Source organism: Zootoca vivipara, chromosome 3 (genome assembly GCF_965207765.1).
Source record: "Zootoca vivipara chromosome 3, rZooViv2.hap1.1, whole genome shotgun sequence".
Classification (NCBI taxonomy): domain Eukaryota; kingdom Metazoa; phylum Chordata; class Lepidosauria; order Squamata; family Lacertidae; genus Zootoca; species Zootoca vivipara.
The window spans coordinates 32,728,218-32,748,082 of record NC_142586.1 but is presented as its reverse complement, the minus strand read 5'-3'; the positions used below and the strand labels follow the sequence as shown (position 1 = coordinate 32,748,082).

Sequence of the window (19,865 nt, the reverse complement as noted above, 5' to 3'; positions counted from 1 at the left end):
AATTCTAGCCTTCTGAAATATTCTGGTGTATTTACAGCTGCATGCCAGGATATACTGGAAGGAACTGTGAGGAAGTAATTGACTACTGCAGTCTGCTCAGCATCATCTGTCTGAATGAAGGATTGTGTCTCAATATAATTGGAGGATTCAGTGTAAGTAATTAAATATGGTAAATGAATTCAAAAATATAAAAACCTCAGCCAACCAGAGCCTTAGAAATATGTATTTCGTCCCCTGGGAGTCAAGCAAGAGCAACACATTTATGTACTTTCTATATACTTGAGTCAATGATGCAAGAAGTATTAACTCTAGTAATATGGATTTTTTTATTGCTTCTTTTCTGGGATTCTATTTTAAACTGTATCAAATAACTGGACAACAGTTTTTAGCCTTGCTAGAAGATATGGCTAATTTGTGGACCAATGCCAAATGCCTACTTGGATAGAAATCACATTTGTATCATAATATTCATTCCACTAAAGACTTTTGAATGGATTGTAGCATTATTACCAAAGAAAAGTCAGCAACTTTGTCAATCACTTAATCAAACAAATTGTAAGAAATTAAGCAGATTGCATGACAGCTTGACAATAAGCGTTTTCGAAACTTTTCTTTCCTGTTGTGTGCTCAACTTTTAGAAATTAAAGAGTAGCAAAAACACAGGATAGAGATGGACTAAAACGGATTGGTTTTGGATCAGACCTGTATTCTGGGTGATGGTGGTGTCTGGGTCCTATCCAATGGTTTTGGCTGGAGATAAACTATTTGGATAGGACCTGGTGGGGGGTCTGAATCCCATTTTCAATGGTTGCCCCCAATCCAGTTCTTCCTCTTTTTTTAAAGAAAAAATGGCGCCGGTACTCACCTTAAGTTGTTACAGTAAGTGTCATACTTTTAACATTTTTTTAAAAGGTGCCAGTATGATGTACCTTTGAGTACCCCCAGAAAAAGCACTCCCCCCCCCCCAATCCCTGATTTCAAGAACAGACTGTGCCCATCCATCAACTTGGAACTGATGTTTCATTGTGTCTTCTGAATCTGGAAGCTGAGCAGGGCAGGCTTGTCAGCATTAAGCCATCCCGGGGGCCAGTGGCTAAACTGGTCCCACAGGCCAAATATGTGATTGCTTCCACAAACATGGAGAACAACACACACAAGCCAGTAAATAAGGCTAAACTGCTTTATTTACATATAAACGGACTGGGAGCTCTACATTATGACTCCCTCTCTCTAGCATCACAGCCAGTAAAGAGAAAGAACAAAGGAAACAACATTCCCACTTAGGAACACAGTAAGACAAACATCCTGTCTACATCACATCCACTCTATGGGAACAAAACACATACAGTCATACGATATACAATAAACCTATGACTGCAGACGGGGAATGAATCTCCCAACAAGGCTATCCCATGGTATCTGCTTTTGCACGGCAAGAACACTGATGATTCAGAACCAACAATGTGATTGATTGAGAAACATACAGCGCTGTCATGCCCACTATTTTCTTCCAAGTGTTTTATTTTCTCTCTCTGTCTGGTGAGCTTTTTAGGCCAGTAGGTCCCAATGAAATGTGGCATCTGGAAAAAAAAATCACTAAAAGTGAGATGCAAAATGATGCACATCTCAAAGCACTTTTAATGGAACACTCCCATATTCAGACTTGGCTCTCTCAGGGATCCAGGGTGGAGGGAGCACAACTGAGTGGCAGAGCAGTTGTTTTGCACACATCTCAAGTTAAAAGGAACAGGGAGCATGTGATGGGAAAAATCACTTTCTGAGACCCTAGAAAGCCACTACCAGTCACCACTAGACTAGATGTAGAAAAAACGGACGTGGCATAAGGCGGCAGTGTCCTATGTTCTTCTGTTCTTGGGATAAATCATGGCATGTCACAGGTTGGGATGGGCAAATTTGTCAGTTTGGATTTCACTAACTTGCTTGTTTTTCCAATCTTCCATCCATGTCTCCAGATTTCCACATCAATCTGTGAATTTTTGTTAAAGTCTTCCTTAAAAAAAACAACCCAGCATTTTAAGGTGAAGTTCTCATAATATACACATTTCTGTGTAATTCAGCCAAATATATACACTTTGATCTTAAAATTAATATTTTTAGCTTGTTTCCTCTCACTTAGTGGAAAATGCTGAATCTGGTGGTTTTGTACATCTCCCCCCAACCCTTTTTCATTTCCATTTCCTTTTCCTTTCTGATTATATTTTATCCTGTAGGGATGTTGTAACAATAGCAGCAAAACAGAGGCATATATTTTATTACCCCCCCTTTCCTCAGTTGTTTATTTCCCAAGCCCATTTGCATCAGGCAATAAAATTAATTAGGGTATAAGATATGGAAGGTATAAGTGGCTTAAATCATCTTCTAGGTGAATGCCTGTCATCCAACATGGTACAAGAAGCATGCTGTTATCGGCATGCAAGCTAAGTACGCACCAAGAAAGGAGAGGATGAAAATCACAACGAAAGCTTTTAACAAAAAGAAAGCAAAACATGTCCCAGAACTGAAGGCAAAACTCTTTTTTTAAAAATGTGATGACCCCGAGCAATAAGGTTGCACGATGGGCGTTATTACTTTAAAAATAAAAACATCCTCCAAAAGCATGCTCCTCAATTAGGACGTGAAAGGTGTTGGCTTGGAAACTTTCTGAAGATATGCAGCTCAACATGCTGGCACAGAGAAGGCTGAGAGTTTCTTTGCCTGAGAGAATAGACTAGCGGGATACAATATATGCTTGGAAGCCAACATGACAGGCCTTTGGGGACTGACAAATAATGCCGGTCAGACAAAGTAGGAGAAGCATGAAGAAGAGGATTAAAGGACTTGGCACGAATTATCGGTGTTTTTGTTGAGGATGAATATTGTGCTGAAACACAGAGCAGAAGGAGGCACAAACAACCCAGGATTAAACTATCCCTGGTTCTTTTTTCTCTGTGACAGTCCTTGATGTGGCATCTTTATCTGGGGCTGTAGGCAGCTGCACTTGCCTTAATCCACCGACTTTAAGGATGTCTTTCTATGCCATTTATAAACGCTGCCCAGCTACCCTTTTCTTATTTCCTTTAGGTTCCTCCCCCCTTTGTTTTTAATTTCATTTCTGTCTTTCATCCGGAGGGTGCCTGGCTGCATATTTACATATAGCCACTGTAACACTGTGTGTTATAAAATGCATTCATGCAAGTGAAATAATTTCAGTGAATGGAAGGGTCGTGCTCACAGACATACGTTTTAGTATACCTCAAAAAACATTTGCTCTCATTATTATTTTTTACAGTTCTGATGTTAATGTTGTGAGTGCTGCCATTTATGAAACCAAAATGGCACTACCCATACATGAGGGAGGTTTCGGCAGGCTCGGGGGAAACCCCAAGGTTTGCAGAAGTACCAAAATAATAATTACTAGGAAGAAACATTAAGGAGGAGGGACCCAACAAGGGCTGAGCCTACTCTGTAGCCATGGAATGGAACTTAGAAAGCCTACTTTTCTATGGACTGAAAAGTGGACAATATAACACCACTTTTTAAGAAGAGCTCCACAGATAGGAAATGATAGGTTGGTCACCTTAACATTTTTTAATGGAGAACCCTTTGGAAAGCATTATTCAGGACAGATCTACCAAGTATAGAAGAAAACCGAGTGTTGCTGAAGAAGATTGAGCAGTGGTGGCTTATGGGGGTGGGGTGGAGAAGTAGTGGCACCCTCTGTGGGGCTGTCTTCATGGGTTGGGGGTTGGAGCAAGGTTAGGAGAGCTCCATGGCTGTGGTGGCTTTTGCCGTACTATTGTCAAGAGGTTGTTACTGCCTTCACTGCTTTACTCACCACTGCCAACCAGCATGGCTTCCTCAAAGGGAGGTCCTGTCTAACTCTCCTTTTATAGTTCTTTGAGAATGTTGATAGGCATATGGATAGATGGGATGAAGCAGACATTGTGTATTTAGGCTTTCAAAAATATTTTGATGAAATCCATCACCAAAGATGGATAAAGAGTAAGCTTAGCAGTTACAGGATAAGAAGAAAGGTCCATTCATGTTAAGGAACAGGCAACTGCAATAAATACACAGTTCTTCCAGTAAAGGGACATAGAAAGTGGGCCCCACAAGAATTGGTCTTGGAACCTATGTTTTTCACATGTTTGTGAACCTTAAGATGGAGATAGGGGTGGACAGTGAATTAACCAATTTTGCTGATTGCATCAAATTATTCAAGTGGGGGGGGATTGTGAAGAACTTGAAAATGATCTCTTCAAATTGAGTGATCAAGCATGAAAATGCTACAGCATGCAATACCTCTGTTACAACATCTGCAATGGCTGCCTATATGCTACTTGGTCAGGTTTAAATATTAATGTACAAAGACCTGAACAATTTGGGTCCAGGATATTTTAAAGATTACCTGAACCCTTATAATGCAGTTTGATCAGAAAGATCTAGGTGAGTGCTGTTAGTTGCCCCCTGTGTTTCAGAAGCCCAACTAATTTCAGCTAGAAGTCAGGCATTTGGTGTTACTAGTCCCACACTATGGGATGTTCTTCCAGTAGAGATTTGGCAGGCATGCTTACTAGTAACTTTCAGACATCCCTTAAAGACCTTTTTATGCTGATAGGCATATTCTGTTGTTCAAATTTTCTAAAGATGAGCCAGTCATTTTGCATTGTTCCTGTACACCAATGTAATATTTTATGTGAATGGGTGGTTTATAAATAAACAAAATAAAAGGAATTCAATTGATACAAGTGTAAACTGATGGACTTCTTCTGGCACTGCCAGAAGAAGACCAAGTTGAAAGAAAGTTTGCTTGTGGTTTTGCTTAAGGACCGAAGGGTTAAAACCTTAAATTGGCTACTGCTTGGAAAATTAGGTGTCCATTTGTTTTAACTAATCCTTGTTTTGAGAAACCCTGGGGGAAACACAGTCTTGATTGGGCAGATGAACTACTTGATAAACAGAAGATAAAGCTAAAAGATCTTTCAGTTTCATGAAATCCTACTGTGTTAACTTCTACCAGTTGATATTGATTTACCAATTATTGCCAGAGAGCATGCTATCGATGAACTTCAGTATGCTTCTCAACAGCTGTAAAACTGGAAGTGCCTTGGCCTGTTGAGGATAATCACTGCTGAAATCCAAAAGGATGCTTAATCTTGTTTTACTTTCTTATCTCTTAAGTATATTTTGTGAGAAATACAGCTGTTGCTACCACACCATGGGAAATTACACGTTACAAGAGAAAAGGCTTTCCTATTGCCTCCCAAGGGAAGTCTGTCTGTCCTTTTCTTTACCTGATAAATGGAGTATAATCACAGGCTCTGACTAGATTGCTGTCCACTGATACATGCTTTGTTTTGTTTTTACTGATAATGGCTGTATGGGACTTTCCACCACAAGGCCTCTGAGTGTTCTCACTCCCCTCATACATTTGGAGACAGAGCACAGAGCTTTTCCTGGTCTCTGGCCTTGAACCTAGGAGCCCCATCTTACTACAGGGAGCGGTGGAGGACTGCTTTTTCTCTCACTGTTTCACGTTTCCCATGTCAAGTTCATTTTTAATCTTAAATTCTGCTTTTTAAGAAGTCTTCACAAGTTCATCCGTATTTTAGTGTGCAATTTTCCTGGTGTACACATATTTGGGATGCAATATTTGGTTGGAGAACTGCATTGCAAAATTCAGAGAATTGAAGATTTTAAAGGACAGCTGCATTTCAGCTTATGTATTGTTTTAGGGGGTACAGATTAAGCAGGTTTGCATTAAAATGGTGGACTCTTTGAAGGCTTAGGGTAATACATAAATGGACCTTTAGGGAAATTGCTTGCAAACTTAAGGCTTTAGCTTGTTCCCAGATCATTGCTCCCTTCACTCCTACAATAGATAGCAACCATCTAATAGGGTAGAGCTGGAGAACTTATCTCCCCCAATGCAAAGTCTGACAGGTGGGTGGAGTCACCCACCTGCCAGTCACAGCGATGTCAGGTGGTTATTTTTCATTTGTCTGCACAGTTTGAAATCCAGCTGAGCCACATCTTCACATATATGATGTCAGGTGTGATGCAGATGACCACAGCTTGGGCAAAAGGGCCTCACAGACCCTACTGCTCCAATAAAGCATGAGCCATGTCTGCATGACCTGAAAATCATGAAAACATAATAAATGGGACTTTGTAAAAAACTGGAAACTGGTTAATTGCCCTTTATCTGGCTGTAACCATTGAGATAAAGTATTTCAACATAGTGGGTGGAAATCGGCTAATAAGTCCCATTACTGGAAGCTCTCTCCAAGGAGTTCTTCTTGTACAATGGGGCTTCCTTCCCACAGTGTGCCCCCAAAATTGGCTTTCAGTTCTGCTCCCAATGCTTTGTGGAACCTCCAGGCAAGATTTAAGGGGTTGGCAGGGGGAAGAGAGGTGGATAAATTTCCATTGCACAAGGAGAATTCCTTCCACTGACTGAACATTTACTGTATCTGTACATTGTATACAGCCGTGTATGTTTCTAAGGAGCTGTGGATGCTGAAAAAAAGAGTAAACATCTTGCTGAGAAATCTATAATAATAAAAATAATCACATTAAAGGAAACATCATCTGGCTTTAACAAAAGTTTTCTCTTTAAATGGCAGCAAATAAGGTGCTAGAATATTTGAATGCCATCTGTGCTGCTTCAGTCAAAATTTGTTTTCTAAGTATTAAAATAAACCCCAAATGAACAAATAATTTATATTTTTGGCACAATACATCTTAAAGCAGTTGGCTAGAGTGAGAAAATTGTTATGAATATTTACAAACACATCTACCAGCTAAGCAAGAAGCTCAAAAATATTTTAGTGGTGATGCTGGGCAAATCTGCTACTCCCAGTTGCCGTTTTCATGTTGCTGGTTTCAAATACACAATTGAATTTATTTATTTTCAAAGCAGTTTCATGGTTCCTCCTGTTGCTATGTGTACTGACGGCACCAGCAGTATGTATCTGTGAGGCCAGTTTGACACTGCCATTAATTTTGCCTGCTGCATTTATTTGAATTTGCTGATAGGATGGACTGGGGTGACAGTGAAAGCTCAAAGTCACTGCCAGTTTCATTACCTGATGTTAATTAGTCCCTTTTCTGTGACAGAATGTGGCTAACAGTCTCTGCAAGAATCGTTTAAAAGGATAACATTCTACAATTGTCTGCAACATACCTGATCATCAGCCATTGTAGGAGTGGAGAACTGAATCTGGCCAGCTGCCAAGACCCTTGTCTCCCCTACTGCTAGTGGGCTAAATAGGACAGGTTGCATAGGGCTAGCAAAGACCCATGCATGGTGCTTTGGAGTGCTGCCAGTCAGCTGATCACTAGAACTTCAAAGTGCTGAGGAGGGCTTTCAAGGAGCCATCCCCAGGGAACTTCATAGTGCAGCAGAACCCACCAAACTTGAACTATCAGCAGATAGGTGCAGTCTTCACATTCCATTTCTGCTGTATTGTGAAGTTCCCTTTGATGAGCTCAATAGGATATCAGATCCCAGCAGACTCGCTGTCATTTCCAATCAACTGATTGCCGATGACAGCAAGCCTCCCTTGACAAAGCCCAATCAGGAGCCTTAAAGCTGCATGGGATGTCAGGTGTAGGGCAGATGGGCGTGGTTTAGGGGAAATTGCCTTATGGGCAAAATGAAACCTGTGCTGAGCCAAATTATAAATATGGGAAGTGAACTGCTTCAAGTGTGCCATCTCTTTCTATGTGGACATTGTTTCCAAATCTATTTAATCTCAGGTGACATGGGAAGGTTAAATTAACAGGAAGAATAGCTGGGCTTGATTAAAATATTAGCCAGATTCCATCCTCTTCCACCCCACCCCATTGCTTTATCTGAAATGATCACCAGGATCAATACTCTTAGCTTCTCTTTGAAACCTGTTATTACTTCTCATCCTCAGTGGTGCTTACTATACCTTGAGTAGATATTAACAGGATGCCATTTATAGGTTGTTAAATCCTGCTTCCAGATAATTAAGAAAGATGATCATCAATATAGGAGCTGACATAAAGAGGATAAGATAAATAATTGATATACAAAGTTCCCAGAACCATCATGCTGATAAAATAAAAAAATTCCTTCAGTAGCACCTTAAAGACCAACTAAGTTTTTATTTATCATGCTGATAATCATGGAGAGAAATTCTAGTTCAGAAGAACCAGTAGTACTGATGGCCCCTTCTGCCTGCTTCCACCTGTCAAAAGTGTAGATAGGCTGGCCCTTGAGCCCATACATCATGCTGATAATCATGGAGAGAAATCAATAGCAAGCCACACATTGCAAGTTCCTTTCATCTCAGAGGAGAAAGATAAGGACACAGGGCAGGTGGTTGAGAAGCCACGAGAAAGGAGATTTGAAGCAAAACTTACGGAGCATAGCACCAAACAAAATAGTTGGGGAAACTGGAAGTGTGATCCACAGCTTATTTTTTCTTACCCACCCTTCTCTCTCTCTCTCTCTCTCTCTCACACACACACAATTTGCTGTGGACCAAGCATCAGTTAATAGGCAAGGGAAAGAATTTCAGCTGGTAGCTGGGAGTCAGCGTATTTTCCTTCCTCATAACAAGCAATGTGTTGTCTTGTTGTTCACTAGAATTTGTTCTTATGTTGCTGTGTTTTGTCATAACACAACTGGCTCTGGCTCTTCTGCATCTGGCAGACATCCCAGTCAGAGGGTAAACACAGTCAGAGTGCTAAGACACCTCAGATGTATGGGCTCAAGGGCCAGCCTATCTACACTTTTGACAGGTGGAAGCAGGCAGAAGGGGCCATCAGTACTACTGGTTCTTCTGAACTAGAATTTCTCTGCAGAATGGCCTCCCTTACCCAACTGAATGGGCTGCCATTAATATTGGGGTCTCCACTCATTCAATACCCAATTCTCTGGGAACTATCAGCAATAAAAACTGGGGGCTGTTAACCCTGTCCATCCTCTTTCTATCCGCCTTTCCCAGCTGTGGGACACACAGCTACACAGTGTGAAACAATATGAGGCAGTGAAGTGTAGCAGGTAGCTGTAGAACACTCCATGGGACTTATGAAGAGGTGTCCAAATATAGGAGTATGGCTATTGTGAAATTACACTGGCAGCAATCCAAAACGTTCAGGTGATCTGATGTTTGGCAGAGTCCTGCTTGTTTGCCAAATTTTGAGGAAGAGGGAATGAGACCTTGGAGCATCAATATGAGGAAACTTTCCTATCTAAAAAACACTGAGAATATATGAAGTTGAAATCCATGGTTTCACTGAAAGTGGATCTTTGAACTGTGCAAAAGTCCAGTGAAGAAGATTATAGTAATTTCTTTTGCACTTCTTGTTGTGTTCCATGTTTTCTGGGTGTTTTTTTTATGTGTTGTTTTTTGAGCAGGTGAATGGGCCACAGAATTCGTAGCATGCAGGTTTATATATCGTGGCACAACAATGCATTTTTTTTCATTTAGGTTTTCCATTGAAATGCTTCCCTTACAGTGCCACCCTAATCATATTTACCTAAAAGTGAGTCCTATTGAATCAAATGGGGCTTATTCCAAGGTAAGCCGGGTTAGCATTGCAGCCTCAGTCATTTTGCAATGCACTCTTTTTTTTCTCCATTCCATTTGCTAACGAACTGATTTGGGCATTATGTAAAACCAATCAGCAAATTTTCTGTGTAATATGTTAGGACTCATGTAAAGTTTATTAATTGACTATAGACACCATAAATCAATTCATCTGTGCCTCTACTTTGCATGATAATGCCAGATACAATATTAGTCAAGCTTCTCTTCTTCCTTCTAGTGTCTTTGTGCTCCTGGATGGACAGGAGAATTTTGTCAATTTGTGGAAAATGCCTGCTTAATTTACCCAGAAAATTGCTATGCTGGGGCTACTTGCGTTGATGTAAGCCAGTCAAAGTTGCAGCCACAAATTAAGTGTGTGTGCCCACATGGCTTCACAGGTAAGAAAAAAATTCTCATTCATCTGGCGTGGTTTTTTTTTTTTTTTATGTGCCCCGCTTTCTGAAGAATAGTGCTGGGGAGAGGGTTGCCACAGTCTGGTGCTGTTCTGGGGCTCCTTCCCTTTGGGCACCTGTTTCGCTGCTATGCAAGCAGGATGCTGACCCAGAGGAGCCACCAGCCTGATTCAGCTGCTGGGGTCCTCTTTTGTTCTGAACCTTTGGCATTCCTCTAAAAGACCCATCCTACCTCTTCCTGCCCCGTCTCTGGGATCTTTGCTCCTTCCAAATCTCCACTCCAGAACTTTGACAGCAAAAACAGCTTTGGGGCTGCCTGTATAGGGAAGTTTTCAATGTGTGATGTTTGGTTATGCTTTTACATTTGTTGGAAACTGCCCAGAGTGGCTGGGGCAACCCAGCCAGATGGATAACAACAACAGCAGCAGCAGCAGCAGCAACAACAACAACAGAGAATTTTGTCCCCAAAGCAGCTTACAATCTTCAATTTAAAAAATATGGAGTACACAAACAGAATATAAAACATAATCCAGATCACAAAAACAGTTTTAAGACATGAAAAAGAAACTCCAACAGGAATGAATATCTGCATAAATAAGATAAAAGTGGGAAACCTTTTGGAGACAAGTAAAGTTTTTCAACAAACATCACCTATAACAACATCGGAGCAACCTTCCTTTTGAGGGAAGAAAAATCCAGAACACGGTTGCAGTAACGCTAAAACGCAAGCGCTTGTGTCAAAGCATGGTTTATCACAGGGGTGTGTAAAACTACCTTTAACAGATCTATGTGACCAAGGTGGGATGTAGAGGGAGAGGCAACTGCTCAAATACCCTGGTCCAGATCCGCCCCAGGCTTTTTACTTCAGTAGTAAAACTTTGAATCTAGTGCTGTAGGTTCATATAACAAGAAAAGGTTCAGTCCTTCGCAAAACTAGCAGTTTTAAAAATCAGAAATAGGTCTGAGGTGCAGAAAACACCCCCATTTTAAATATGTATAGAATGCTGCTTTAATGCTCCAGAGTCCAGAAAATAGCTATGCACACACACACACACACACACACACACACACACACACACACACCAACTGGTTTGCATGAGTTTTAGCATGTGTTGATTTGTGGCTGAAAGCTTATAACCCATTAGTATAAAAACCTAATGGCATATAGTTGGGTGGTAGTGTGTGTGTCAGGTCTCATTCATGACAGATAATAACATTCCACATTATGTGTGACCTCTTCAAGGTCACCCATTCCATATGTGTCTTGTACATTAATGATAGCAATTCCAATTTGGTTGGTTAAGTGCAGGATCAAAAATTCTATAATTATAGAGGCCTTTAAAAGGTGATCTATTCCATCTGCTTGCTCTTGGGCAAAGATAATTGTACCTAATTTTGTCCCTTAGATGTCATCTGCAATTTGTGTGTGTGGGAAAACAAACCTCAAGAGAAACCGAGTGCTATTTTCTCTTTGCTTATTTACTTCGCCCCACTGCAAATCTCTTTGTCTCTCACAATGAGCACCTTTGATGAGAAGAAAATGCACTTTTATTTTATTTTATTTTTAGCCATGCTGCTGCTTTCAGAAAGAATGGTCCTGCCTGTAGAAACATGATCTGTTACCTGTGCTTGTAAAGATTATTGCATAAAACAAAATAGGCTGTTTTAGAATTTTTGTGAGGAATACTTGACCAACTGCATTACAGTATATATATTAACCAGATTGCTTTTAAATTTAAAAAGAATGGTCTTGGAGTTCATAGGACACAAATGTCAAATATGCTTTATAAACTGGGTCATGCATTAGAAGTTGCCTCACTCATAGACAGAGCAACAGAAAGATGCAGCTTAATAAAACTCTGCATGTATGTGAATGCCATTGATGCCATTGGGACTTGTAGTGCAATCCTGTACAGTGGTACCTCAGATTACAATCACTTCAGGTTACAGATACTTCAGGTTACAGACTCTGCTAACCCAGAAATAGTACCTCGGGTTAAGAACTTTACCTCAGGATGAGAACAGAAATCGCACGGTGGCTGTGTGGCGGCAGCGGGAGGCCCCATTAGCTAAAGTGGTACCTCAGGTTAAGAACAGTTTCAGGTTAGGAAAGGACCTCCAGAATGAATTAAGTTCTTAACCCGAGGTACCACTGTACATGAGTTCCCTCTCAGGCAAGAGGATACATGATTGCAGCCTTAGGCCTATTTCTGAATACACAGGACTTCACTGCAAAGCTGTACTTGCACCAGTCTCCATCTCACGCTTCTTGGGATAGTTTGCCCTTCTTTGAGGCAGGGTCAGCATTTGAAATAGGATGATTTCCTGAGAGACTAATGTTTAACTTGTCTGATGCTGAAACTAGTGGTCAGAGTAAGTGGAAGAAGAAGAGACTGCATAATTTGCTCCTCAAAGCCTTCCTTGAAAAATTACCCTCAGCCTATTTGGCTATGAGCATAAGGAATACAAGTTGATTCAGATTTCAACAGGATTGATGAATGGTTTGGGGGCAGATATCCAGTTGGGTGCTTTAAGAATCAATGCTAGTCCCAATGCTATTTAGCACCTTTATTGATGCATTGGAAGCATGGTTAAATAACACATAAATCACAATCACGTTCAGTTATTAACACCAAATTGGGAGTGTATTGGAAATGCTCCTAACAAATATAGTGTTCAAAGATATGATGAATACTACACAAGTTTTGTTTTGGGAAAAAATAAGGTGTACGATTTGTGTGACATCCTTTTTTTAAAAAAGAATTTATTTCAAAACAAAACAAAACAAAACTTACATAGTATTCCACATCCAAATAACAACAACACAAAAAAACCATCCCTTTTCTCCCCCCTCTTCTTCCCTCCCTACTCCCCCTACTCCCCCCATTGGACTTCCTGTCAGTTCCTGATATATAATCTATAACACAAATGTATAAATAATAAAATTTTCTGTATCCAACGTCTAATACATTATTTTCTCTTGGCACATCTCGGTTAAAACAAAGGTTCTATCATAGTTGGTCTGTTATCCAAGGTCACTCAAATGCTTGCATAGACAACAAACCTTTACTGTATATTTGCACATATAGCTTATATCTTCCCCAGTTTTCCATAAATTTCTCTTTTGACTTGCCTCTTAAGGAGTTTGTTAAATATGCCATTTCTGCTAATTCCTGCATTTTACCCTGGGGGTCAATTATTGAAGGGGTCTCCTGTTCTTTCCAGCCCTTAGCCACCAATAACCTAGCCTGTTGCATAAAGGAAGATTTCTTTTGCTGAATTCGGCACATCTTTCCCCACAATGCTTAGCAAAAAAAGCCTCAGGTCTTTTAAGAAAAGTGATGCCCAACATTTTCTTCAACTCATTATATATTAGTGACCAGAATATCTTAATCTTCCCACAAGTCCACCACATATGATATGTGTGACACGATTTGTGTGACATCCTACCAGTATCTGAAATATGAAAACTTAAATTAAAAGGCAATTAATGACTGGCATTAATTTCAAAAGTGAGCACTTTCCCCCTTAAGAAGCAAACAGTGAATTCTACTGTGCAATCTAGATTTTTCAATGATATCCAAGGACTCAGTGGCTTGAGGCATTCTGGCTTCTGTGTTCTGGGCTGCGTGTGTATATGAACCCACGACCCTGCGATTACGAGTCTCATGTCCTGCAGACTGAGTTATTTGTAAAGCTGTTCCTTGATACTCTAGTCTTACAAACCAGAGCATGGTTTAATTGTGCATAGTGCAGAATGCTTTTCGGCACCTGAGGCCTGATCATGCAGCCTCAGGGGTATTCTTGGCAGCTGGCTGCTGGATCTTGCATCATTCTGAGATGTGGTGGATAAAGAATATGGCATACTTTAAAAAGGGGTGGCTGCTAGGAGGCAACCAATACTATGACAGCTGTGAAGAGGCAGGGAAAATTAGTTCTGCTGCTGCCATCAATGCAAACATTTATAAAAAACCTGTTCAAGAAAGAAACAACCAATAGGAGTAACAACATGAATTCAAAATAAAAAAATTCCTTCAGTAGCACCTTAAAGACCAACTAAGTTTATATTTTGGTATGAGCTTTCGTGTGCATGCACACTTCTTCAGATGTGTATCTGAAGAAGTGTGCATGCACACGAAAGCTCATACCAAAATATAAACTTAGTTGGTCTTTAAGGTGCTACTGAAGGAATTTTTTTATTTTGCTTCGACTCAGACCAACACGGCTACCTACCTGTAACTAAAACATGAATTCAGTGATTTAAAAAAGCCAGGTTAAAGCTCTCTCATATTGGCTCAAGCTCCACAAAGCCAGCAAACTAGAAGCTAAGGCTAATGCCTTAACATCTGTTAATGCCTTAACAAATGTGTCCCGTGATGAGGATTAATAGATCTGCAGTTTTGTTGAGCAATGTCGCAAATTGTGCTTGCTTACAACTTATCCTCTATGTAAAAGATAAAATACATTTTTTTTTAAAAAAAAGCACTTGAGCCTTTGTATTGCTTTCCTTGTTCTCTCTGGCCCAAATCCAGATTGAATGCTTGGGACTGGCAGAGGTGCTCCACATTGTCCTGGTCCTGTATTGCCTTAGGCAGCATTTGAGACTAACTGCTAGAGCAGGCATCCCCAAACTGCGCCCCCCCCATGTGCTTTGGCCTACAACTCCCATGATCCCTAGATAACAGGACCAGTGGTCAGGGATGATGGGAATTGTAGTCCAAAACATCTGGAGGGCCAAAGTTTGGGGATGCCTGTGCTAGATGAATCTTCTATTCTGTAGGTTGGGAATCTCCCACCCCAAGTCCAAATGCAACCCTACAGTCCTCTCTATCTGGCCTTGGGGACTTTCCTGAGGGCAGATCCCTCACTGACCCTGCTCTGCATGTCCCTGAGCATATATGTCTCCCATGTATAATTGGGAACTAATTCTGGCCTACATTACAGAGTTGTTGTTTGTATTACTATGGTAATGCATGCAAAGCTGATTAAACACTCGGGGGAACACACTATGTGGTGTGATTAGCATTATTATCACATTTCTTTTTATCAGTTTATAACATTTCCCACAGACTTTATTACTGAATACAAGATACACGACTTGTATTTAATATGGCCACAAGGATCACACCACATTATTAATTTGTAACTGAAGAGCAAAGAAAGTATATTGTGAATTTTGTCTGATACCGAGTTGTGAATCAGCCTTATTTTGTTTTGAACTACTGTAATTCCAACTTTTGCATTGTTCCAACCAGGACAAATGCATTTTTTTTCTGTATTACTATTGTTATTCAATGTCGCTCTGTTTGACACATTGACTATGGGATTGTTATTATTATGTGTCATAGCCTTTGCTTTATATGCAGGCAACATGCAGACTGAGTCTGAACTAGACCCCCCCATGCACACAGCAAGACTCCCGTTCTCAAAGGGTTCTGTGACTTCAAAACACCTCTGTGAACTAAAGCCTTTAGGGCAGAGCTGCAAGTAGAACAGAGGACTTTGTGAGTGGGATGGCTTCATTAATTACCTAGTGTAAAGATATAAGTACCACTACTAGCTAGGACAGAAAAACGGTCTGTGTCTGCACATGGACACAAATGTTATTGCTTTAAGGGCAGGAAAACTATCTGGGGGCTGTGACCATGTTCTTTGTTAGCTCTTTGGCTGTTAAGCAGCCTTGGTGATGGTTCACAATAGGCATGTACTGTATAATCATCTGATTGCTCCATAATGTATTGTAGCTGGTATTATAAAGTGATTAATGGTTACCAGTTACTGTATACTGTGTGTGACATCACATGCACATGTGTAAGTTGGCACATATGTAACAGTCACATATTTGCAAAAAAAAAAAACATAGTTCAAAAAGCAACATGATCCTGGACCATACTGGCTGCAGTTCTTTGTTGTGCCTTACCTATGAGCATCTCAGCTATGCCTTTGTGTAATGTGTGAAGTGACACCTCTCATTTCCCTCATCTTCGTACTAGTCTCCTTTCATGCCATTGCCTTTACTTTAAACAATCTCACCCTGCTCCAGTTGAACTGCTACTAGTTTCTACAAGACAGAAATTATTTGTCATCAACCATAAATAACTTGCAACTTCCAGCATGGTTTGCTGATCCCTGTATATGAATTTTGGATGAAACTGCATTGCTGTTTATATAGATGATGTATGTAAACACACAAAGAACTCAGACTACAAAGAATTTTAGAATTTTATATAGCAGATAATAGGACTTTCTTTCTTTCTTTCTTTCTTTCTTTCTTTCTGTCTGTCTTTCTTTCTTTCTTTCCTTCTTTCCTTCTTTCCTTCTTTCCTTCTTTCCTTCTTTCCTTCTTTCCTTCTTTCTTCTATCCATGGGGAGGGGAGGAGCATTTATAGACAAATAATCCTGTCACCACATTGGAGTACTCATTTAACCTGAAGTATGTTGTGGTAATTTGTTGCAGCATTTACTCTAGGAAAAGATCCAAAGACCTGAAGAGCATTCATTTGTTTTGTGTGTATTAAAAAACAAACAAGCAAGCAAGCAATAACTACCTGGGCTTGATTTCATTGAGTTTCTCTGACATTACAAGGTTGTGGTTCTTTATTCTGAGCAAAAACACCATTGAACCTGAACTCTGAATTCAAACTGATGAATTCTTACAGGGTGCAGTACATTTTAACATCAACAAGATTATTTAAATTAACGGAATTTTCCACCTTTGAATCAAGTGTCTAATACACCCAATCAATTTCTGCCAATATGATCACTCTGCATGCAACGAAAGATAGTAATTAATTAAAAGAAATCTCTTCAAGGGCAATTGGTCAACTATGTAGTACGTGAGAAAGAGCTGACAGGGACTGTTCCCTCTCCTCAGTGTCATAAAATAGTCGTCTTCTTCTTTGGTGATCACTCATGGCTAATACTGTCTTCCATGAACACAATCTTAATGATGTGTCCGTAGGTGACTGTGGAGGCCATTTCTGGATACATAAAATAGTATGTATAAAGTAACTCACAAGGCGGATGAGGAAAAGACATAGTTTCAAATAAAATATGTGTTCTAGAAAACTATACGTGTCACTGATGTTTACTTTTTAAGCATGTGAATACAGTACTGAAATATAATCCACAAAACACCAAGATGCCAATTTGCTAGAGCACCCAGAAGGAAGAAAAGCAGAGAAGTGTCTTAGGTAGAAAAGAGCACAATATTGTTGATGCAGCATGCATTTGGGAAGGCTCCCAATGCACAATCATACACAATTCTTACTATCAAATATGTGGTGGAAGGCAGTACAATGTATGGATCAAATGCTGGACTTAGTCCAGTCGGAATAGGGTTCACATCTCTGTCCAGCCATGAAACCCGTTTCTCTTCATTTCCTATACCATAAAATAGGAAAACCCCATCAAAGCCAGCCTGAATATTTTTTTTCCATCAATGTGAAAAACAAAACAAAAATATTTTATTTTGCTAGTTGGTCCTTAAATGCTGCCAGGCTCAACAACTTGTCACCCAGAGTTGGCCAAGTTATGTGCAGCAGCAAATTCCACTTCATGCCATTCTTCTTGCTCCCCAAGCTGCACAATAATGGTGGTAACTTTTTTCTCCAAGTTAATCTCTCAACATATTTATGCTTAAATCAATACCTACAGAAATTGCTGTTGGGCTTAACCAGGAGACCATTTTTTTTGAGCAAGGATGATTCTTATGTGCTGTTACAGCAGAAGTGGTGATGTTATCTCCTCTGAGATATGGAAGATAGAGGGTTGCGTTCTGACCAGATTCATGGCTTCTCTCCCGCCCTCCTTCCCACTCACAACAAATCACTGCAAATCTAGGAGCAGTGATTTGTGGACAATAAATTATGTTGAAACATTCCTGAAGTCAATTCACATTCAAAGACCATGAGAAGGCAGGTGGAACAGTGGAGAAGATTTGATTTCAAGCTCTTTAATGGTCTAATGTTTGGCTCCAAAGAGGCACTTTCTTGCTCTACCTTCCAGCATCAGGCAATAAATAGCTGAAGGAGCTGGGCCATATAGTGCAGAAAGAATCAGCAAAAAGGACAGAGATATTAAAGGGGAGGGGTGAAAACAAGGGTACGTGATCTGGAGTAGGGTGAAACAGAGTGCACGAACATTTCATGATCCTAGTTTGGCAGTTGATTGCATATCATAATCTGTTGTTTTGGTTGCAACCATGGTTTGACTTTGCAAGCCATTGTTTGGTATAGACGTAAGTTGTCCCACTGTTTGTCCCAAAGTCTGAAATTTCAAATATGTTTATTAGTATCTCTAGGCTAAAATCCTTAGGGTTGGAAAGTGTGCCCATTGAACTTTCATCATTTTCTATTAGGATTGTCCGTGTAGGAATATTTATTGTATGCAGATTCTAAGTAAGCTGAATATACTGATAAGTAAAATATACTGATAAGTATATTTTGAAATGAAATGCTAACTATGTGTTGGAAGCATATCAGCCATTTAACGATATTTGTTTTCTGCTACTAGCTTTTTAAAAAGTGTGGTCTTGATTTAGTTTTGAAAAAGTAAGCCTCCATTGCATTTCAAATTTGTTCAGTGTCAGATCCCATTTAAGTGTTGCCTAAATTTTGGTGCAGCTGTATTGTTTATAATTTATAAACACTCTGCCATTAAAAGCAATTAGATATTAAACTTTAATAACCCATGTTGTTGTGGATGTTCTATAAATCAGGTTGAGAGTGTTCAAGCTACAATTTACACTGCTTTTGTTTCTGAGTTTCTTTGTAGTGTGAAGTAAATGTCAAAGCAAATTGGGTATCAGGGAAGTGAAAACCGCCCAAATTTGGAAAGCATAGATAATAATCTAGTGATTTGTGCCCTTTTTTGCATTTTATACAGAGGGAAGGAAGGAAGAGGGGAGGGGCAGAAAAGGAAAGCAAATTGAAAACAATAACAATAACCCAAAATCTGTCGTCTAGAAAGCAGTGGAATTTACACTCACGAAAACATTCCAGAAAAAATCAAGCTTTGATTATTCCACTGGTACTGTTCATACTATTTTACTAAAAGTTATGGCATTAAGCTGATAGATTTCATTTCACTTTATTTCTCATTTGTATACCTTCGTCCTGTATTACTATACACAAGATGGTTCACCAGCTGAAAAACAACAAAATATACAAGATCACACATCTTATCACAATCCAATCCAATACGAATAAATCATAATAAAAATATGATTTAAAATAAACACCTAAAGAAATAATTCGACAATTCATTCGAATTGAATAGTACACCATAATATTAATTCTCGCAACAACAACAAACAACAATTAAGCAGAAAATCACTCTCAGCAGTTGCAATAAATCATTACTAAATGATGATCAATAAATAACAGCAAAATCACAATACATAAAGTACCACAATACATTTTTTAAAAAAACACTTAAAAAGATTGAATTGAGCAACAAGATCACATAACTTATAAAATGGTTGCGCTCCGAGTAAGTAAATAACTTCACACTGACACATAATTTAGGTTTTTAAGTTTTTGGGCAAAATTTAGGCCACAACTTTATTGATTACAGCAAAGTGAATGGTATTGGCTTAGGCATTGTCAACCGACTATAACTGACTCCTGCCTCTCTGGCAGGAAGTCTGGAAGGGTAAACACCAAACGAGGGAGCAAGATCGATGAAGTGGCCAGTGCCAAATTCCCAAATGGAAAAATTCCTACCCGGCCCCTCTTCCAAAACAGGCGACCAACCAATATCTGAAGCAAGGCCAAAGCAGCGACACCTGCAAATAGGGACGGGAGGGCGGGTGTTTGGCAGCGCGAAGCAAGTGCCTCAGCCTCGTTGTGCTGCTGCTTTTATAGCCCCCCCCCCAAACACGCCA

General features: G+C 39.8%; 1 protein-coding gene across 1 annotated transcript in view; it reads left to right on the top strand.

Annotated features, from left to right (window-relative positions):
* The window catches only part of LOC118082767 (protein eyes shut homolog), a 106,785-nt gene that overhangs the window by 49,224 nt on the left and 37,696 nt on the right, over positions 1-19,865 (top strand). Inside the window, exons 5-6 of the mRNA XM_035110599.3 lie at positions 38-152; positions 9,805-9,964. Of these exons, the coding sequence (XP_034966490.3) occupies positions 38-152; positions 9,805-9,964 (275 nt within the window). The remainder of the gene's footprint in view (positions 1-37; positions 153-9,804; positions 9,965-19,865) is intronic.